Source organism: Chelonoidis abingdonii, chromosome 17, assembly GCF_003597395.2.
Source record: "Chelonoidis abingdonii isolate Lonesome George chromosome 17, CheloAbing_2.0, whole genome shotgun sequence".
In the NCBI taxonomy this organism is placed as follows: domain Eukaryota; kingdom Metazoa; phylum Chordata; order Testudines; family Testudinidae; genus Chelonoidis; species Chelonoidis abingdonii.
In genome coordinates this window covers 12,115,623-12,133,102 of record NC_133785.1, presented here as the reverse complement: position 1 = coordinate 12,133,102, position 17,480 = coordinate 12,115,623, and the positions used below count along the sequence as shown (strand labels likewise).

At 40.1% G+C, this 17,480-nt stretch overlaps 1 protein-coding gene across 2 annotated transcripts in view; it reads left to right on the top strand.

Moving 5' to 3' along the window:
• Positions 1-17,480, top strand: part of FGD3 (FYVE, RhoGEF and PH domain containing 3) — a 197,183-nt gene that overhangs the window by 148,489 nt on the left and 31,214 nt on the right. For both annotated transcript variants that reach the window (XM_032804168.2, XM_075073421.1), the window contains exons 10-15: positions 2,008-2,154; positions 2,923-3,015; positions 4,187-4,266; positions 4,676-4,706; positions 5,227-5,328; positions 11,782-11,844. In XM_032804168.2, coding sequence (XP_032660059.1) covers positions 2,008-2,154; positions 2,923-3,015; positions 4,187-4,266; positions 4,676-4,706; positions 5,227-5,328; positions 11,782-11,844 — 516 coding nt within the window. The remainder of the gene's footprint in view (positions 1-2,007; positions 2,155-2,922; positions 3,016-4,186; positions 4,267-4,675; positions 4,707-5,226; positions 5,329-11,781; positions 11,845-17,480) is intronic.

Genomic DNA, 17,480 nt, shown 5'->3' with positions numbered 1-17,480 from the left:
AAGTATACAAATTCCCGCCCCTGACTTTTAAACAATCCAGTTCTCTGATTGGTCCTCTGGTCAGGTGTTTGGTTACCCTTTCCAGGTAAAAGAAACTTAACCCTTACCTTACCTATCTACTTATGACAGGAATGTAGAGGGGGAAGATAGGGTTCATGCAGGGCAGCGTAGCATATGGTGGAATACCCACTGCTAAAGGCTGTATCCTATATGTGCACTGGAAGTAGCATGCAAGCCTGCTGCTAATGTATGGATCAACAGACAAGATCAGGCCTTAAACATAATACAACCAAAAGGAGGGTAAGAACTCTAGCAAAATGTTCTAATTCCTAGACCTGAATTAAAAAAATCTCGTTGATTTCCCTTCCATAGGTTCACAACTTTTTTAGCAATGGAAGAAATTATAACAGTTGCTTCAAAATTTGATTACAATAATGTATCTTTCCTAGCATGCAGATAACTCTTAGGATTTTGTACTGCCTGCTACCACAAGATTGTCTGAGCTCCTCCTTCACAAAATGGATTGGTAATAGAGGATTTCAAGGGGCCTTGGGCTCCTCTCTCTTTTTGGAACATAAAAACTCTGCTTGGACTACGGCCTTTTGGTTGGTTGGTTGACTTGTTTGTTTCGGGTCTTATTGTTTTTCTTTTTGCTTTGCTGTTTATAAATGTGATTTATTTTTGGAGTGGGGAGGGAGATGTCTGTTATCTATGACAGAGTGCCTTAACTGAATGAGAGAACACTGTACCAGACTTTGTTAAGCACTTCCAAAACCCCCGTTTCATATGCATGAGCAAATCCAGATGTTCAGTGCACAGGGGCTTGTATGTGACTTTTTTTTTTTAACGTATCCATAAAAGACTTTGATGGAGCATTATCTACCAGCTTGCAGTTTAAATGAACTGAAACTCCCCAAACATGATTGTTTGGCTGATTTTGCAACTGCTTGGAGATTTAAGAATCTTTCCTGTTTCAATTTGTTAAAGCTATTGAAAAACTGGTAGTAGTAAATGCCGGTGGTTGAACTGGACAACTTTACAAGACTGGTCAATGAGCAAGGAAGCTAAGAATGTTTACAGGGTTGAATATAAAGCAGGCATGTGGTGGTGGTTGTGCTATAGAGCCGAAATTCACTCCTGTGCAAAGATCCTGACCACTGTTTATGCAACCGTTAAATTACCCTAAAACCATATTTTGAGAATTTACATAGGACTTAAGTGCTGCATAGGCTTTGTGCTGGCCCTCATAGGGTAAATTTTACCCTAATGGGGAGTTCTTCACACTTGGCATAGGAATGCAGAGTTCCTCTATTGAGCCACCATAAGCTCAGGTGCTAGAATCTTGCAACCAATGCAGAGTAATTATGTGCATGGTGCTGGCAGATGGATCTCGTTAGCACAGATGAGACTACAAGAGAGGATGGAGTATTGATCTGAGACTGAGAGCTGGAATAGAAAAGATCACACATGGAAACACAGGAATTGCCAGACCTTGGGAGAAAGCGTAGGCTGAGATTTATATTGTGTTACTGTTGGGTTAGCATTAAAGCCAAACTCCAAGAAAGAGTTAAGTGTAAACTACACTCAGTGAGTGCGAGCTCTGTTTGGAGCAGGGTAGGAACTCCAGCTGCTCACAGTGTGCTGCTGGTTCATTCATTGACTATACCGGACTTAACATTTTTGCTTTCATTGATACGTGTTTAATATTGGATAGGAAAGATCCAAAATCATCCAGATAATTTCAAATAGACTGACCAAAACATTCAGTTGTTATATTTCAAGCAAAAAGTGAGACAAAAGTGACCACAGTAGAGAAGTGAAACTGTTAAAGGGTATGGAACAGCAATATATTTTTGAAGGTAGATCTTTCATCCTCCTCCATAATGTGTTTGTTTCCATGCGTATTTTTGGATAGTACTCTCAAAAATGATATTTTGGGTAACAGAGAAGTGAAGTAACTTTAACAAAAATTGCTGATTGGATAGACATTACGTTCTGCACATACAGGAAAAGATGCACAAGCTGTTAGAAGTATATGAGCGACTTGGGGGTGAAGAGGATATTGTTAACCCGGCCAATGAACTCATTAAAGAAGGCCATATCCAGAAACTCTCAGCTAAGAACGGCACAGCTCAGGATAGATACTTGTATCTGGTGAGTTTCTTTCCAATTTATTCACGCTCAGGTATTCAGTGTTACTGCTATGAAACATTCTCTCCTTTCCTCTCTCTCTGATCACAGTCCAAAATGCAGTGGCCAGCTCTACCCAGATGGCCCTCCACCCTCTCTTCTCCATAGATTTTTCTTTCCTGTTTGATTTGGGGTTAACTCTCTGAAACTCGTGTAAAAATGAACTGCATTAGATTATTTATAATAGTGGCATTTTGTTATGAGACACCAGAGCCCTGACCCCGAGTCATGATGCTTTGCAATCAAAATGTGGATCCCTTCCTATCTGTTTCATCTGGCCCAGGGGTGGCCAACTGGTGGCTCAGAGGCTCTTCAGAAGTTAATATGTGGCTCCTTGTATAGGCACCGACTCTGTGGCTGGAGCTACAGGCGCCAACTTTCCAGTGTGCCGGGGGGTGCTCACTGTTCAACCCCTGGCTCTGCCACAGGCCCTGCCCCAACTCCATCCCTTTCTGTCCCCTCCTCTCAGCCTGCCATGCCCTCGGTCCTCTCCCATCCCCCTCAGAGCTTCCTGCTCACCATGAAACAGCTGATTGGCAGGTGCGAGGAGGGAGGGGGAGGTACTGATCACTGGGGTTACCAGTGGGTGGGATGCACTGAGAGTGGAGGTGGGGGTGGGAAGCTGATGGGCTGCTGACTTACTGTGGCTCTTTGGCAATGTACATTGATAAATTCTGGCTCCTACTCAGGTTGCCCACCCCTGATCTAGTACATATCTTTTCTCCACTACAGTTTAACAGCATGGTGTTATACTGTGTGCCAAAACTGAGGCTGATAGGCCAGAAGTTCAGTGTTCGAGAAAAGATGGACATTGCAGGCTTGCAGGTTGGTATCTACTTTTTGTGCTTTATCGCAGTTCTTCTCTATAGCCAAAATGGCAGTGATGCATTGGCTTTGGGGCTGATGCCAGTCCATGGCTGGAAGTTGATAATAATCCTGACTATAAGGCAGCTAGACTTCATCACAGAATTATCTGCCTGTGCTAGTCCATTAGCTTATTCTGTGACCCTGGGGAGCTAGGCTGTCAGTAACAGTGCCACTTCGTTTAAGTTGATGGTGTCACAGCAATCAGCTTTTTCACTCTTCAGCTTGGGGTTTGGTTTGGAAATGAGCTCAAACTTCGAGGTCTAAGGGTTGGTTGAATGTTGTCAGGAAACCAAAATTAGTTCAGTATCCTCAAGAGGTGTACCAGTAAACGCTGGTGTCCATGGACTGGTTTGGACATCTGTGAGCTAATGCACTAGTTTCCTACACTCCTGTCAGATGTACCATGGAATTTAACAGTCAGGTATATTTCCTCTGGTACCTCATAAATAGAAATATTGTGCTGCATATTTTCTATGCTGATCTCTTGACATACTTCATCAAGTGATCAAAAGTTCTGAGTGTGTGAATTGCATATAATAGAATTGCCAATAACTGTGGCTAGAATAAAATGGAAACAGGGGCATCTCTCTCAATTATACATCATTGTTAAATACGTGATACGACTTTTTCAGACCCAGATTTACCATGCTGCCGTTCAAACCTGAGAGAGGATATAGCAGCTCATTACACATTCCTAAATTGGAAGCTCTTACTGGGTATGTGTGACTTTGAGCATAGGTAGGCAAGTAAGGTCCCTGACTGCTGCTTCCCCTCCTGCACAGATTGCTGTGGGATGAATGGGAAGGAGCAAGGAATAGGCAAAATTTTGACTGCACCCAATTTACAATGTAAACTTTTTGAGATATGGGACCAGATCCTGTCCTGTGTTTGTACAATGCCTCACACAGTGGGGTCTGGTTCCATGATTGCATCTCCTCTAGGCACTACCACAATACAAATAATACATAATAATACATAATAATAATAATGAAAAGAATCCCTCCATCATTTTAAGTTTTCTGCTCTATTATTTTTGATAGTCACCCCAGCTTGGATGTTTAGATGGTTGAATGTAGTGTTTGGAAATAGTTATAATGAAAACTATAAACTATCGACTTGCTTTTTCCAGGTCCAGGAAATTGTCAAGCAAAATATGACTCATACATTTTCGATAACAGGAAAAAAGAGATCCTTGGAACTCCAAGCTAGGTACAATGTTTCTTCTGACTTCCAGAGTCTGTGAATAGGCACACTTTATTTCTGAGATAGGGACACGACTATGCTAGAATGACCTCGTTTCAGACCATGAGATCAATAACAAACATGATAAATTACACTACAGGTAATTTTCTGCTGTTAAGTCAAAGCATATTAAAGTGCAACATTGATTTGCCTTCATTATTAAACAAACAGCTTATAATGGGCTGGAGATTGAATTCCTGCACCATATCATGAATTTTGGTAATTATTATTTAAGGTCAACATTATGAATGTTTATAAGGAAGCTGGCGTAAAAGTTAAAATTGTTTCTGGAAATAAAACTGTGAGAATATCAATATTTTGACTTAGTGAAAATACTAAATTTAGAGCAAATGTATCTTGTCTTTTCTTTTTACAGGACAGAAGAGGAGAAGAGAGAATGGATTCAGGTTAATAAAAAAACATTGTTATTACTGACGGAAATCCCCATGTATCCAGCTCATTTCATTGATAACATTCTCACATTTGGTTTATAAACAAATGGAAGTTGTATGTAAGAAGTAAGGCAGGGTGACCTGGAGGGCTTAGTATGGAGTAGGAAGTCCTGCAGTCTAACCATGGCTCTGCCGCTGACTTTGCTGTCTATCTTTGTGTAATCCACTTTGTCTCTCTGCCACAGTCACTCCATCTCTAAAATGAGGACAGCAATCCCTAGGTGCAGTTAGAAGGAGAGGTCAGCTTCATGTGCCGCAAGAGAAGACCCTGGTTTCTGAGATTAGTTAGTACCTTGCAAGTGGAAGACTGATAGAAGACTAAAAATCTTGTAAGAACAAAGAATTGTGACAGTTAGTTTATCCACCTCTCAGTTTTCCACTAGAGCAAAGATTCTACCAGTTTTCCTGAACCAGAATTTTTCCAGGACACGCTTTGTGACCCATACTTCTGTCTTCCCCTGGCTTTTTTTTTCAGGTCATTCAAGCAACAATTGAAAAACATAAACAGAACAGTGAAACATTTAGGGCTTTTAATAGCTCCTTTTCTCAAGAAGATGAGCATCTTCCAGACTCTTCGGTAAGCATAAATGATAATTCTCCCTGTCCTTATTTTTCATAACTATTTTCCACAGACCTTTTTCCTGGACTCATGTACAACTAATTTTCTTTTTTAACACTATAGTCCTATTCTTGATTTTTATATTACATTGTTATGCAGTTCAGACCCATTTTTCTGAGTCTCAAATTTATGTCAGTCATGGTTATCCAGCCATGCAGGTATGGAATCAAATTACCCAGGGTAATTCAGTGCAGTGATCTGTCAGTCATGTTTTCCAGACTACTAGCTTATTTGGCATAACAGGTGTAATTCTTCAGTGTTCTGAGTGGTTGGCTGTCTGGAATGAAGTTTGTGCAACTGAGTGGTTTTGCACACTACCTTTTTTGAGAGATGCATTTTGTTGAGTTTCTTCTCAGCTGCATACCTCTTACAGAATAGTCCTATGGAATTGAATAGAAAAAGGTAACTTTTGGAGTTTTTTAATGGTAACATCCTAAAAAATTTAATAGAGAATGATATATGTAGATCCTAGTAATAGAGTTTTATATGATTGTTCAAAAACACCTGTTGAGAGCCACCTTTATTAAATTCTGCACATTTTAAGAGCAGTGTCTATATTAATTTTTATAAGTGTTCATCACTTTAAAATTCTGTGGAACTTTTCCATAAGGGAGGTGGCCCCTCTGGTACTTGGTTTCAGGTAGTCACTCAAAAATGATAATGATAAAGACCAAGGCCAGGGTCACGTAAATAAAAAAACACAATAGAAGGGGCCTCTGAGGGAGGGAAATGTCCATGTGAATTCCAAGTAGAGCCGACCCTTGGAGTCATGTGGCCTGCCCTTAGTACTGGCAGATCTCAGAGCAGAGTGTCTAGGTCTGTGCCTCCCAATTCCCTTCAAGTGCAGATCTGTTGGAGCCTCCTTTTTCAGGGACTCACCTTTCCTAGGCTGCCCTGATGCCCATGAGGGGCACTCTGCAGAAGAGGCAATGCAGCTCCATACAACATTACTTCTGGGGGTAACTCCCTCAGAGCCTGAGTGAGGGATGTTATGTATACATCTCATCCCAACATGGCCCCTGGACTGCAGGGAGAGGTCTACACAAAGTCCAGAGGTGCAGTGGGAGTGGGTGACCCCTTCCTTCCTTGATGAACAGGTAGGATCCTTTTGCAGAGAATTCCTTTCACATGCCAGACAAGGGACACAAAGTAGCCCTAAATTATTCGTCACTTAGTAATACCCTGTTTAAAATCAGAATTAACTAGGGGAAAAACCCGAACCCCATAAGCTTATATTTAGGTTCCATGGGCTGCTTTCAACGCAGAAGTGTTCAGATAAAGCATCCTGTTGTTAATGGCCAAATTAACTAGCAGACTTTCCCTATCCAAATAGGACTGACTGATTTCTTCATAATTATATCTTGCTTCTTAACCTCCAGTTTACTTTGAGATTGTGAACACCAGGTGGCCAAGTGTTCACACACTAGCAGTTCATAAAATGACAAACAGGGAATAAATGATTCATTTCTCTGCTGTGATGTGAATGCAATATACACGTTAATTTCCTCTGTACCAGATTGCTCATCTATATTTTCAGAGGAGCAAATTATCTGTATGATCCACTTTGAGATTTGATGTCAAGCCGAACGTGCAATAAATTGCTATCAGTTAAAAAGAGCTGAATTGATACTGTAAATACGAAAAACTGGACAAATACCAAGAGCAATCTCAGAGCAGCAATTTTATCACATTGTAGGTATCTCACATAAGTTTGCCATCGTCATGTGCTATTAGACAGATCAGGACACATTAGAGTGAGAAATAGATGACTACTGATCCTCGCTTTCTCTTGTATGACCAGAATGACTGCATTCTGACCGGCTATAATTTACGTTTATATCGGTTCCTACAAATGATGTGACTTTTGTTGTGATCCATATTCAGTGCAGTACATTGGAGCAAGTTGTTTGCTCATCTGTCAGGGCAGAATGGGCCCTGGATCTAGCAAGCTCAGGGGAAGATCTGAAATATGTTGAGACTCCCCACACTATGAGCTTGGCATCCAGTATTTGTGCTGAATTGGCAGTCATTAGTGGCTGTTGCAATGCACAAGAGTCGGTCTTTGGTGTAAATTCATAGATGACTCCTAACACTTTTGTTAACTGACTTCCCATAATCAAAGGTCAATGACATGACTAAAGTGTAGGTTTTTACTTTACATTAGGCTGAACATTTCAGTTATGCAGTAGGGATGCTGAGAAATAACTGAACTAGGACTGAGTGCAGCTTCCACCAGAGCTTGTCAGTGTTCTTCCGTTTCCAGCTTGGAGGGCTTCTGAGGAGTGACTCAAGTGCTCCCAGCCTGTATATCTAGTGAAGGGTCTAGCCCCTTCTACTTTTAGGAAAGAGACACCAAGTTCAATCCTGAAGTTGGATCCCAGCATGGCAGTGCATTGAGTTCCCCACTGACTGTATTAGTATTTTAAACTGAGGTTTAAAGACTTGATTATAAAATATATATTCTTTTTACTAATTTTAAAAATCAGGTCAATATGTCACCCTGAGTCTGTTATTGTTCACTGACTAGAATCTGTGTGCTAGTGATCTGCAGATGCAAAAAGGCATTTACACGTTCAAATCAGACAGTGTGGGCATCAACCTCCAGGAGCTCCAAGTGCCTCTTTTCTGCCACAAAATAGATGAATGTACATTTTTGTGACCAAGAACTAGAAAGTCTGAGTAGGATATAGCAAAACTCAGTTTATGGGTTGTTGGTATCCCTTTGCAGGATCTACCCCTTACCAGGCCGGAGAGAATGTTGTGTGTAAGAAGGTGTAGCTGTAGGTGTCACTGTTTCAAAACAGTTCTGAAAATGTGCATGCCTGTTCGAACTTCCTCTCTCTTCCCGTTATTGAATCCTAACCACTGTATCAGAAAATCAGGGGTCTGGGTGCTTCCAGGAGGATGGTGGGGTAAGTAAATGGGCTCGAGGGAGGATGCTATTGTAACCTTCGCCTAGTTCCGCTGCCAGGCTTATAGGTATTGCTTACTCTGCAATTTCTGATATAATCTGAAAAAAGGGCTCCAAACCTGAAAAACAGTTCCTGAGTCTCTCTCTTAACTGGGTATTGCTGTTGTTTTTAACACCCACTTGTTGTGTCTCTTAGTATGTTTGCATAGCACCTAGCACAGTGGGGCCATGACAGTATAAATAACAGAGTAATCATTAATTCACACCTTAGGAAAGATTTGTTGAGTGGGCGAAGATTGAGCCTGGTTATTGGCCAGTTGTTTTTCCTCCTCCCCATCAACCCCAGGATCAGAGCAGCATCAGTTTTGAAGGAGTCTCTTTTGAGTCACTTGAGATTCCATTACAGCACCACTCCTTTAGATAGAGGACATACATGAGGTTTCTTTTCAGTCCCCATTTGCCATGGTTAAGGCTACATAAATATCTCCTTTTATTAAATAATATAAGTGTTCCCAAGCAAAATGACCTTTTCCCATTAATTCACAAAAGGCTAATGGCCCACAATGTGTGGACAGAACACAATGGTGGAAGTAAACTCAGGAAGAGTCTTGGTTCCTCTTATGCTGAGAAGCTAAACTTTGTACACGTGGGCCTCCCGAGGTCTAGAAACTGAATTCCAGCACTGGCTGTGTACTGCAGTTACTTAGTGCCTTCTGGATCCTGTTAAAATAATGATTCTGTGGTGGAGTCGTTTAGACGAATGAAAAATGATCATCCTCATAGGACACATTTTACAAATGTTGAAAGTAATATTTTAAAAGTAACTTCAGGGCCATAACTAGGGATTCCAAATGGGCAGGAGTACATGTACATTTTCCAGTAGGAAGGGAGATAAAAATATATTTGTCTGGAGAGAGAACATTTTTTCCATAGAGGCTTTCTCCCCAGAGAAAATGTGAGATGCATACTGGAATGGAGATATCTTAATAGAATCTTAGAAGTTGCAGTTAAAGTACTGATGGGGAACCTATGTCACCAGCAAATATCAGTTGCCAAATGACATTGTACTGGAAACTGCATGGATACTATATCTACCTCCAAGGGGATTTAGGACTTAGTGTATTAATGTTGGTAAAGTTCTTTTGAGATCTTGTGTAGCTTAACGCTAGAGTGCGCCTATGGGAGGTGATCAGTTTCTTAGTGTATGTTTTACATATACAAATTTTTGCTTGAGGCTGTTGAAGTGCTTTAGGACAACTAAGATGATTTCCCCCCCACCTGGAGGGCATTCTCCACATCTCCGTCAAAGCTCACATCCCTCCCACCCCATGATATATATACTCTCTTGAGTCCTTGTGTTCACAGGCTTCATCCTCCTTGCCATCAAGGATTAATTAAGTCTCATCAGTGCTGCTCCTTAACTGATTTGATAGAGTTATTGTAAGACCCGATTTTGCTGCTTTCCTTTCTTGCAGAGGAGGGATAGCTCAGTGGTTTGAGCATTGGCCTGCTAAACCCAAGGTTGTTAGGTCAATCCCTGAGGGGACCATTTAGGGATCTGGGGCAAAAATCTGTCCTGGGATTGGTCCTGCTTTGAGCAGGGGGTTGGACTAGATGACCCCCTGAGATCCCTTCCAACCCTGATATTCTATTATTCTAACGAATATGTTGTCTCCAAGGACAGTACTGTTGCCCCTGCCCGCAGAAGACAGTGCAGCTGGTTGGGTACAGAGAGGTCAGCAAACGTTTCATTGTCCTAAATAGGTGTAATCCCTCTCTCAGCTCTTTCTGAGGTAGTGCCAATCTACCATTCTGGGTTTGCATTGATCTAAACCACGTTTGTACGAAATTGGCTCCTATTTGCCTTACACTGTTTGTTTGTTCTGAGCAGTTGTTCAATTATATTAGCATATAAAGGGTTACAACTAGACTTCAAATTTAGCAGCTCTTTCAGTGCTAGTATTTTAGTCCAGTAGCCAAGTCAACAATTCTACAGCACAAATTGTTTTTACAACAAAAATAAAAACTTACTGCTTGTAATTAAAGTTGGAAGGTGTAATGTAACTAACAGATTTTTCTGAGCCTATAGATTTGGTCCCAGATCGATGCATTATATTACATGTGTTAAAGTGGGTAATGCGGACGGCATATGGGTGTGATAGGTAGGGGGACTTAATGATAAATAGGACCTAATCCTTCGAGATGCAGAGCATCTTCTACTGCAGTTTAAGGTAACAAAGGATACAGCTACTCTGCATCTCTCAGCATCAGGCCTGTGTTTATAGAAATGTGGGGCTGGAAAGCGACCTCAGTAGGTTATCTCTGGTCCATCCACCCACCCTGAAGTAGGAGTAGGTATACCTAAACAGTCCTCGGCAGGTATTTGTCTAACCTATTCTTAAGCCTCCCATGATAGGGATTCCAGAGCCTTTCCTGGAAGCCTATTCCAGAGCTTAACTAACCCTAGTTAGGTTTTTTGTTTTGTTTTTTTGTTTTTCCATCTAATATCTAACCTAAATCTCCTTTTCTACAAACTGGAGTATTATGTAGTGTTCCTACAAGTTATGTCCTTGGTGTTTTTTATTTGATATTTTTAGCTTAATTAAATAAACTGTGTACATATGTTTACATTCTTGGAATGTCTTAACACGAATCAGCTATAAAAACACTTAAATAGGTGAAATCTGTACCAAGGAGCTACACTTCCATCACAGGGTTCTGATTGTGACGGGTTGCATCACAGAAAGCCACTTGAGGCTGCCAAGTGGTGTTCCAAGATTACCTCTGAGCCTATTTTCCCTGCCAGCTTGGGATTCCAGAACCTTGCCTTGTTTGAGCCAGACACACTTGTCTGCTGCAGACATAGACCCAGGTCTGAACCACATCCCCTAAGAGCTGCAGCCTTAACTGCAAACAGCTTAAGAAGTGTTCTTGTCTCCAGCACTCAGATGCCCAGCTCCCAATGGGGTTCAAACCCCAAATAAATCCGTTTTACCCTGTATAAAGCGTATACAGGATGAACTCATAAATGGTTCTGCCTCTATAGAGCAATATGCACAGTTATTCCAGTTATGTCATATATACATTCATAAGCATATTTCCATAAAGCCTTATGGGGTGCAACGTCACACTGATGACTACACAAACTACCTTGCTTTTTCGGTTTGTATTATAAGAATCAATGTAGCTGTGAAATTGAAAATCTGCCCCTTTTTGTTTTATATGTGTAACCCAAAACTTCTCTTCATTTGTGTGCATGCACATTTCTGAATGTGTAAACAGACCTTGGTAATTCAATGCCATCTGCAAAGTCACCCACTTTCTTGCCAGCTGAATATTCCAGAGTAGTTGAATACACATGCAATTAACATATATTCATAACCAGAACAAATGAGGGGTTAGAAGTGCATTATTCCATCTTTTGGTTTTAATGATTAACATAATTTAAGACCAATCTCCATATTGAAATGTTCTTTGTGATTTTCTTTTCCTTCCTTCAGATAGTAAGCACCAGCTCTGTAGAATCTATGCCCGGAGTGGATGGCATCAGTGCATCTGGAGGGGTAAGTAATCGTGAAATTAACATTTTTGTTTAGGCAAACTTTAAAACAAACAGGAGAGAGTTCTGCACCCTCTCAAGCTCTGCTGCTTTTTGCTTTTCCTCCTCCAACCCTGCCCCTCCTCCACCACGTGTGTGTTAATTACACCCACAAGCGCTCATTTGCTGGTGTAGAATTTACATCAGCATTTATATCATCTCTGAATTTGACCCTCTAGTTCTGGCTAAACTCACCATATGCCATGTGAACCTAAACTGAAGGACATTATTTTTCTCAGTTTTTTTAGAACTCTGGTTATTTTCGCCATTCAGTGTTGTTATCCAATCATTGACCCGTTTCAGGTATACGTGTTTACAATTGTGTAATTGAACATCAGCTTAGAAGTAGAATTTGAGAAATAATTAATCCATAGTATGTTTCTCATTTATTTCTGCTGAGGGCATTGGGTGATGAAAAGGTCAGTTCTTTAACACCCTGGAAGATTGGCTACTGTGCAAGCCAAATATTTTTCATAACGATTTCAACACAGTCCTCATAGCCCTTTGATGTCAGCTGCTGAGTCATTTCACCACTCCTACTTCTAATAGGGTTTGTGCACTCATTATCTTCTATCTTTAGTACACTCTTCCCTCCCATCTAAGACCGTCTACCAGAATCCCAGGTCTTCAGGAAGGGTCTTAGATACTGCATGACTTCCTTCAACAGCAAGGGCCCTTGCCAAAACTTATCCCGGTTTACTGTGGAACAGTCACAAGTGGTCTTTAATATCATTATATGCCCAGTGCATGGACTGCAGTCTCCAGGCAGCCTCACATTCTGTCCCTGTTTCCTCCCATTCACTTGTGTAATAGTAGATAGGTCTTGATAGTAGAACCTTAAGTGTCCTTGTTGTCCCTTTCTGGAAGCAAATGAGAGATGCTGCATCGCAGCTCTCCTCCTCCTTCGCCCCATTTACTCTCTCTCACTAGTAGGTGGCCTTCTATGATCCAGCTACCACATATGTACAGAATCAGCCCAGGAATGCATTTAATAGGATGATTCTCCAAGTAGCTTTGTTGGGATTGGCACATTATTAGAGCTCTGCCCAGGAGACACATCCTACTTCAAAAATCAGTAAGCAAAGAGTTAGCCGGGGTGGCTCCAGGCCCCAGCACACCAAGCGCGTGCTTGGGGCGGCATGCCGCAGGGGCCCCTCTGCCGGTCGCCGGGAGGGCAGCAGGCAGGCAGCCTTTGGCGGCATGCCTGCAGATGGTCCGCTGGTCCCGCGGCTCCAGTGGACCTCCGGCAGGCATGCCTGTGGAGGCTCCACTGGTCCTGCGGCTTCGGTGGAGCCATGGGACCAGCGGACCCTCCGCAGGCACGCCTGCAGGAGGTCCACCGAAGCCGCGGGCCCAGCGACCAGAAGAGCGCCCCCTGCGGCAGAATGCTGTGCTTGGGGCAGCGAAATGTCTAGAGCCGCCCCGGGGTTAACAGTTTTGTATAAGTCAGTGTGTTGATGTGTAACACCAGATAAGGGGAGTTGATATAGACAGTTATGATTAAATTAATTACTTTTAATTGAAGTGTACAATTCCTTAGCTGTACCATTAACAGCAAGTAATCTATTAAAAATGAAAGACTTTTTTTGAAAACTAGCATAGTTCTCATTATTTATGTTTATTAATATTTTGCACTTCCCTGAAAAACAATAAAAATCACGTCACTTCTGTTTTTCTTTATAGTTAGTCATACATTCAGTGCTGCAATGTTTGGGTTGCAAATATTACAGAAAAATATTTGTTTTAAAATAATTGTTTCAACTGTAATTCTAAAAAAATGGAAACATTTTTCTTGATCTTGTGTTTCATAACAAAATGTTTTAACTAAATCTAACTTTTGTTCAAAGTCCCAATACATATTTGAGTCCAATTACTTTTAATACATATTTGTGTAACAATGGATTTGAATGGTATGTCTTGGTTTATTTAATAATCTTCCATAAAATTATATTTTAAAGAAAAATAAATTTTAAATAAACCTGAATTTAAATAACATATTTTAGCTGATTAAAAAATTATTCATTGTTCCTCAGGCTAGTAAGGCTTATGTTCCCCTGTCTACCTAACAATGATTGTTTTTCATTGTGCTCTATTGTAACACAGTTGCGTGACAGAAGAGTAACATCAACCTGAACTGTGTTGCATGTCACAGCCTTAAGTCATATTTGATTTTAATTGTCACACCTGTTAAGAACCATCTCAGTACTCGCATATGTGGAAGTGCACGGATTCTACTTTAATCTTATCCATGTAAACCACTTGGTGGTAGTGGTGGTCAGCAAACTAGTAGCTCCTTTCTGTGTTTGGCTCAGTTTAATGAAGAAATACGAAGAAGAATATGACTTATTTGAAGTTTATTACATATTAGCATAGCCAGATGATAAAGAAATAACGGAAGAAATGCAACAAGTGTACGAACACTGCATGATGGTAACTGCTTCCAGCCAACATACACTGCTCATTATACTTTTGTATACTTAAATTCAAACCCAACCTGCAGTTCCTAATATTCAGTATAAATGTCTTACACATACAGAAATTGGTATATGGTCAAGAATTACATAACTTAAAAAAAAAAGCCTGCAGTACAAAGTGTAAAACATACTATTTTTAATATGAGTTAACTCCATTTCACTTAATTCTACACATAAAATGGGAAGTGAGCTTGGAAATACCTCTGTTCATGCACCTGTTTATATGAGCACCTGATTATCAGTTTGAACTTCTGCATATAACGTGCATGTGCAATTTAGGGGCTTTTATTTTAAATAGGGCTGTCGATTAATCATAGTTAATTCATGCAATTAACTCAAAAAAATTAATCACAATTAATCGCAGTATTAATCTCACTGTTAAGACAATACAAATTGAAATTTATATATATATATATATATATATATATATATATATATATATATATCTTGTATTCTGTGTTGTAATTGAAATAAAAGTGTATATTTTGATTACAAATATTTGCACTATAAAAACGATAAACAGAAGAAATAGTATTTTTCAGTTCACCTCATACAAGTACTGTAATGCAATCTCCTTGTCCTGAAAGTGCAACTTATAAATGTAGATTTTGTTGTTATATAATTGCACTCAAAAACAAAACAATGTAAAACTTCAGAGCCTACAAGTCCACTCAGTCCTATTTCTTGTTCAGCCATTCACCAAGACAAACAAGTTTGTTTACATTTATGGGAGATAATGCTGTCCTCTTCTTATTTATAATGTCTGTTCTCACTGTCTGATGACATTTGCAAGGCACTTTTGTAACCAGCATTGCAAGATATTTATGTGCCAGATATGCTAAACATTCGTATGCCCCTTCATGCTTCAGCTACCATTCCAGAGGACATGCTTCCATGCTGATGATGCTTATTAAAAAAAAATGGATTAATTAAATTTGTGACTGAATGCCTTGGGGGAGAATTGTACATCCCCTGTTCTGTTTTACCTGCATTCTGCCATATATTTCATGTTACAGCAGTCTCAGATGATGACCCAGCACATCGTTGTTTGTTTTAAGAACATTTTCACTGAAGATTTAACAAAATGCAAAGAAGGTACCAATGTAAGATTTCTAAAGATAGTTACAGCACTGGACCCAAGGTTTAAGCATCTGAGGTGCCTTCCAAAATCTGAGAGGGATGAGGTAGGGAGCATGCTTTTAGAAGTCTTAAAAGAACAACACTCTGATGCAGAACTACAGAACCTAAACCATGAAAAAAGAAAATGGACCTTCTGCTGGTGGCATCTGACTCAGATAATGAAAATGAATATGCATTGATCTGCACTGCTTTGGATGGTTATCGAGCAGAACCCACCATCAGCACGGACACATGTCCCCTGGAATGGTTGTTGAAGCATGAAGGGACATAAGAATCTTTAGTGCATCTGGCACGTAAATATCTTGCAACGCTGGTTACAACAGGGCCATGCGAATGCCTCTTCTCACTTTCAGGTGACATAGTAAACAAGAAGCGGGCAGCGTTATCTCCTGCAAATATAAACAAACCTGTTTGTCTGAGTGATGGGCTGAACAAGAAGTAGGACTGAATGGACTTGCAAGCTCTAAAATGGTACATAGTTTTATTTTTTTAATGCAATTTTTTGTACATAATTCTATATTTGTAAGTTCAGCTTTCATGACAGAGTGCATTATAGTTCAATTCACCTGAATTTAAAAATACTATTTCTTTTGTCTTTTTACAGTGCGAACACTTGTAATCAAAAAGAAATATAAAGTGAGCGCCGTACACTTTGTAATCTGTGTTGTAATTGAAATCAATATTTTTGAAAATGTAGAAAATGTCCAAAAATATTTAAATAAATGGTATTCTATTATTGTTTAACAGTGCAATTAATCACGATTAAGTTTTTTAATTGCTTGATAGCCCTGATTTTAAATACTGGACTAGATATAAGATGAAAGAGAAAAACAAGTCAAAATATAACAAGAAAACAATGAAATTACAAAATAGACAATCCCCCAAATCTTTTTCATTCCTTAGTGTTATGGTGAACTGTCTTGGCTCTCCTTCCTCTCTCTGAAGTGAAGGAGGCTATAACAGTTGGTTAACGAAGCCTGCTTTTCTAATTTTTCCCTGGACGAAGCGCTGATCTAGCAAATACTTGTGCATATGCTTAGATTTAAGGCATCAGTAGTTCCAAAGTATAGTCATTGAAATGGTCTTCCAATTTTTTGATCAAAATTCAAAACTTCAATGAATAGTTTAACTGGAAATCAAAATTTTGAAAATGCAAGATAACTGTAGATTAAAAGCAGATTAGTGGTCAAAATTTCCCTTTTTGTGAAAGCAAGTCTTAGGCCTCGTTCCTGCAAAGAGCTCCACATGTGGTTAACTTTGTAAGTGGTCTCGCCAACCTCAACAGGATTAGTTGTATAAGGAAATTTGAGCATTGTTATTATTACTTCTTGTTTACTCACAGTAAGATCAAAAGACCTCAGGTGAGGTGAGCCCTCTTTTTGGTAGGTCCTTTTTGAACATATATAATTAATTCAGCTGGCCAAAAAAGAGAGAGAGGTTCAGCTGGTAAATGGAGCTATGACAGTTAGGATCTGATCTGGCCTCCAGAACACATGCGTTATTCAAAGCACTCTCTTGACTTGCAAGGAACTCTCTTCCAGCAATGCATAATTAGCAGTAGATGGCACTACTTACTGTGTGACCTGTGCTCCGTGGAATGGATAGACTGTCTTGTTTAATGTAATTCAGTACTTAAAACAGAGATCTGAAAGCAAAATCTCTTTGGTTCTGTCCCCATTACTGCCACTGAATAACTATATGACATTAAGTCACTTGACATTTCTGTACCTGTGGCCACGTCTACACTACGGGATAATATCGAATTAGCTAAAATCGGTCTCATAAAATTGATATTATAAAGTCGAATGTGAGCGTCCACACTAGGCACGTCACTTCGATAGTGTGCGTCCATGGCTAGCGTCGATTTCTGGAGTGGTGCACTGTGGGTAGCCGTTCCGTAGCTATCCCATAGTTCCCAGTCTCCCCCACCCCTTGGAATTCCAGGTTGAGAGGCCAGTGCCTGATGGGGCAGAAATCATTGTCGCGG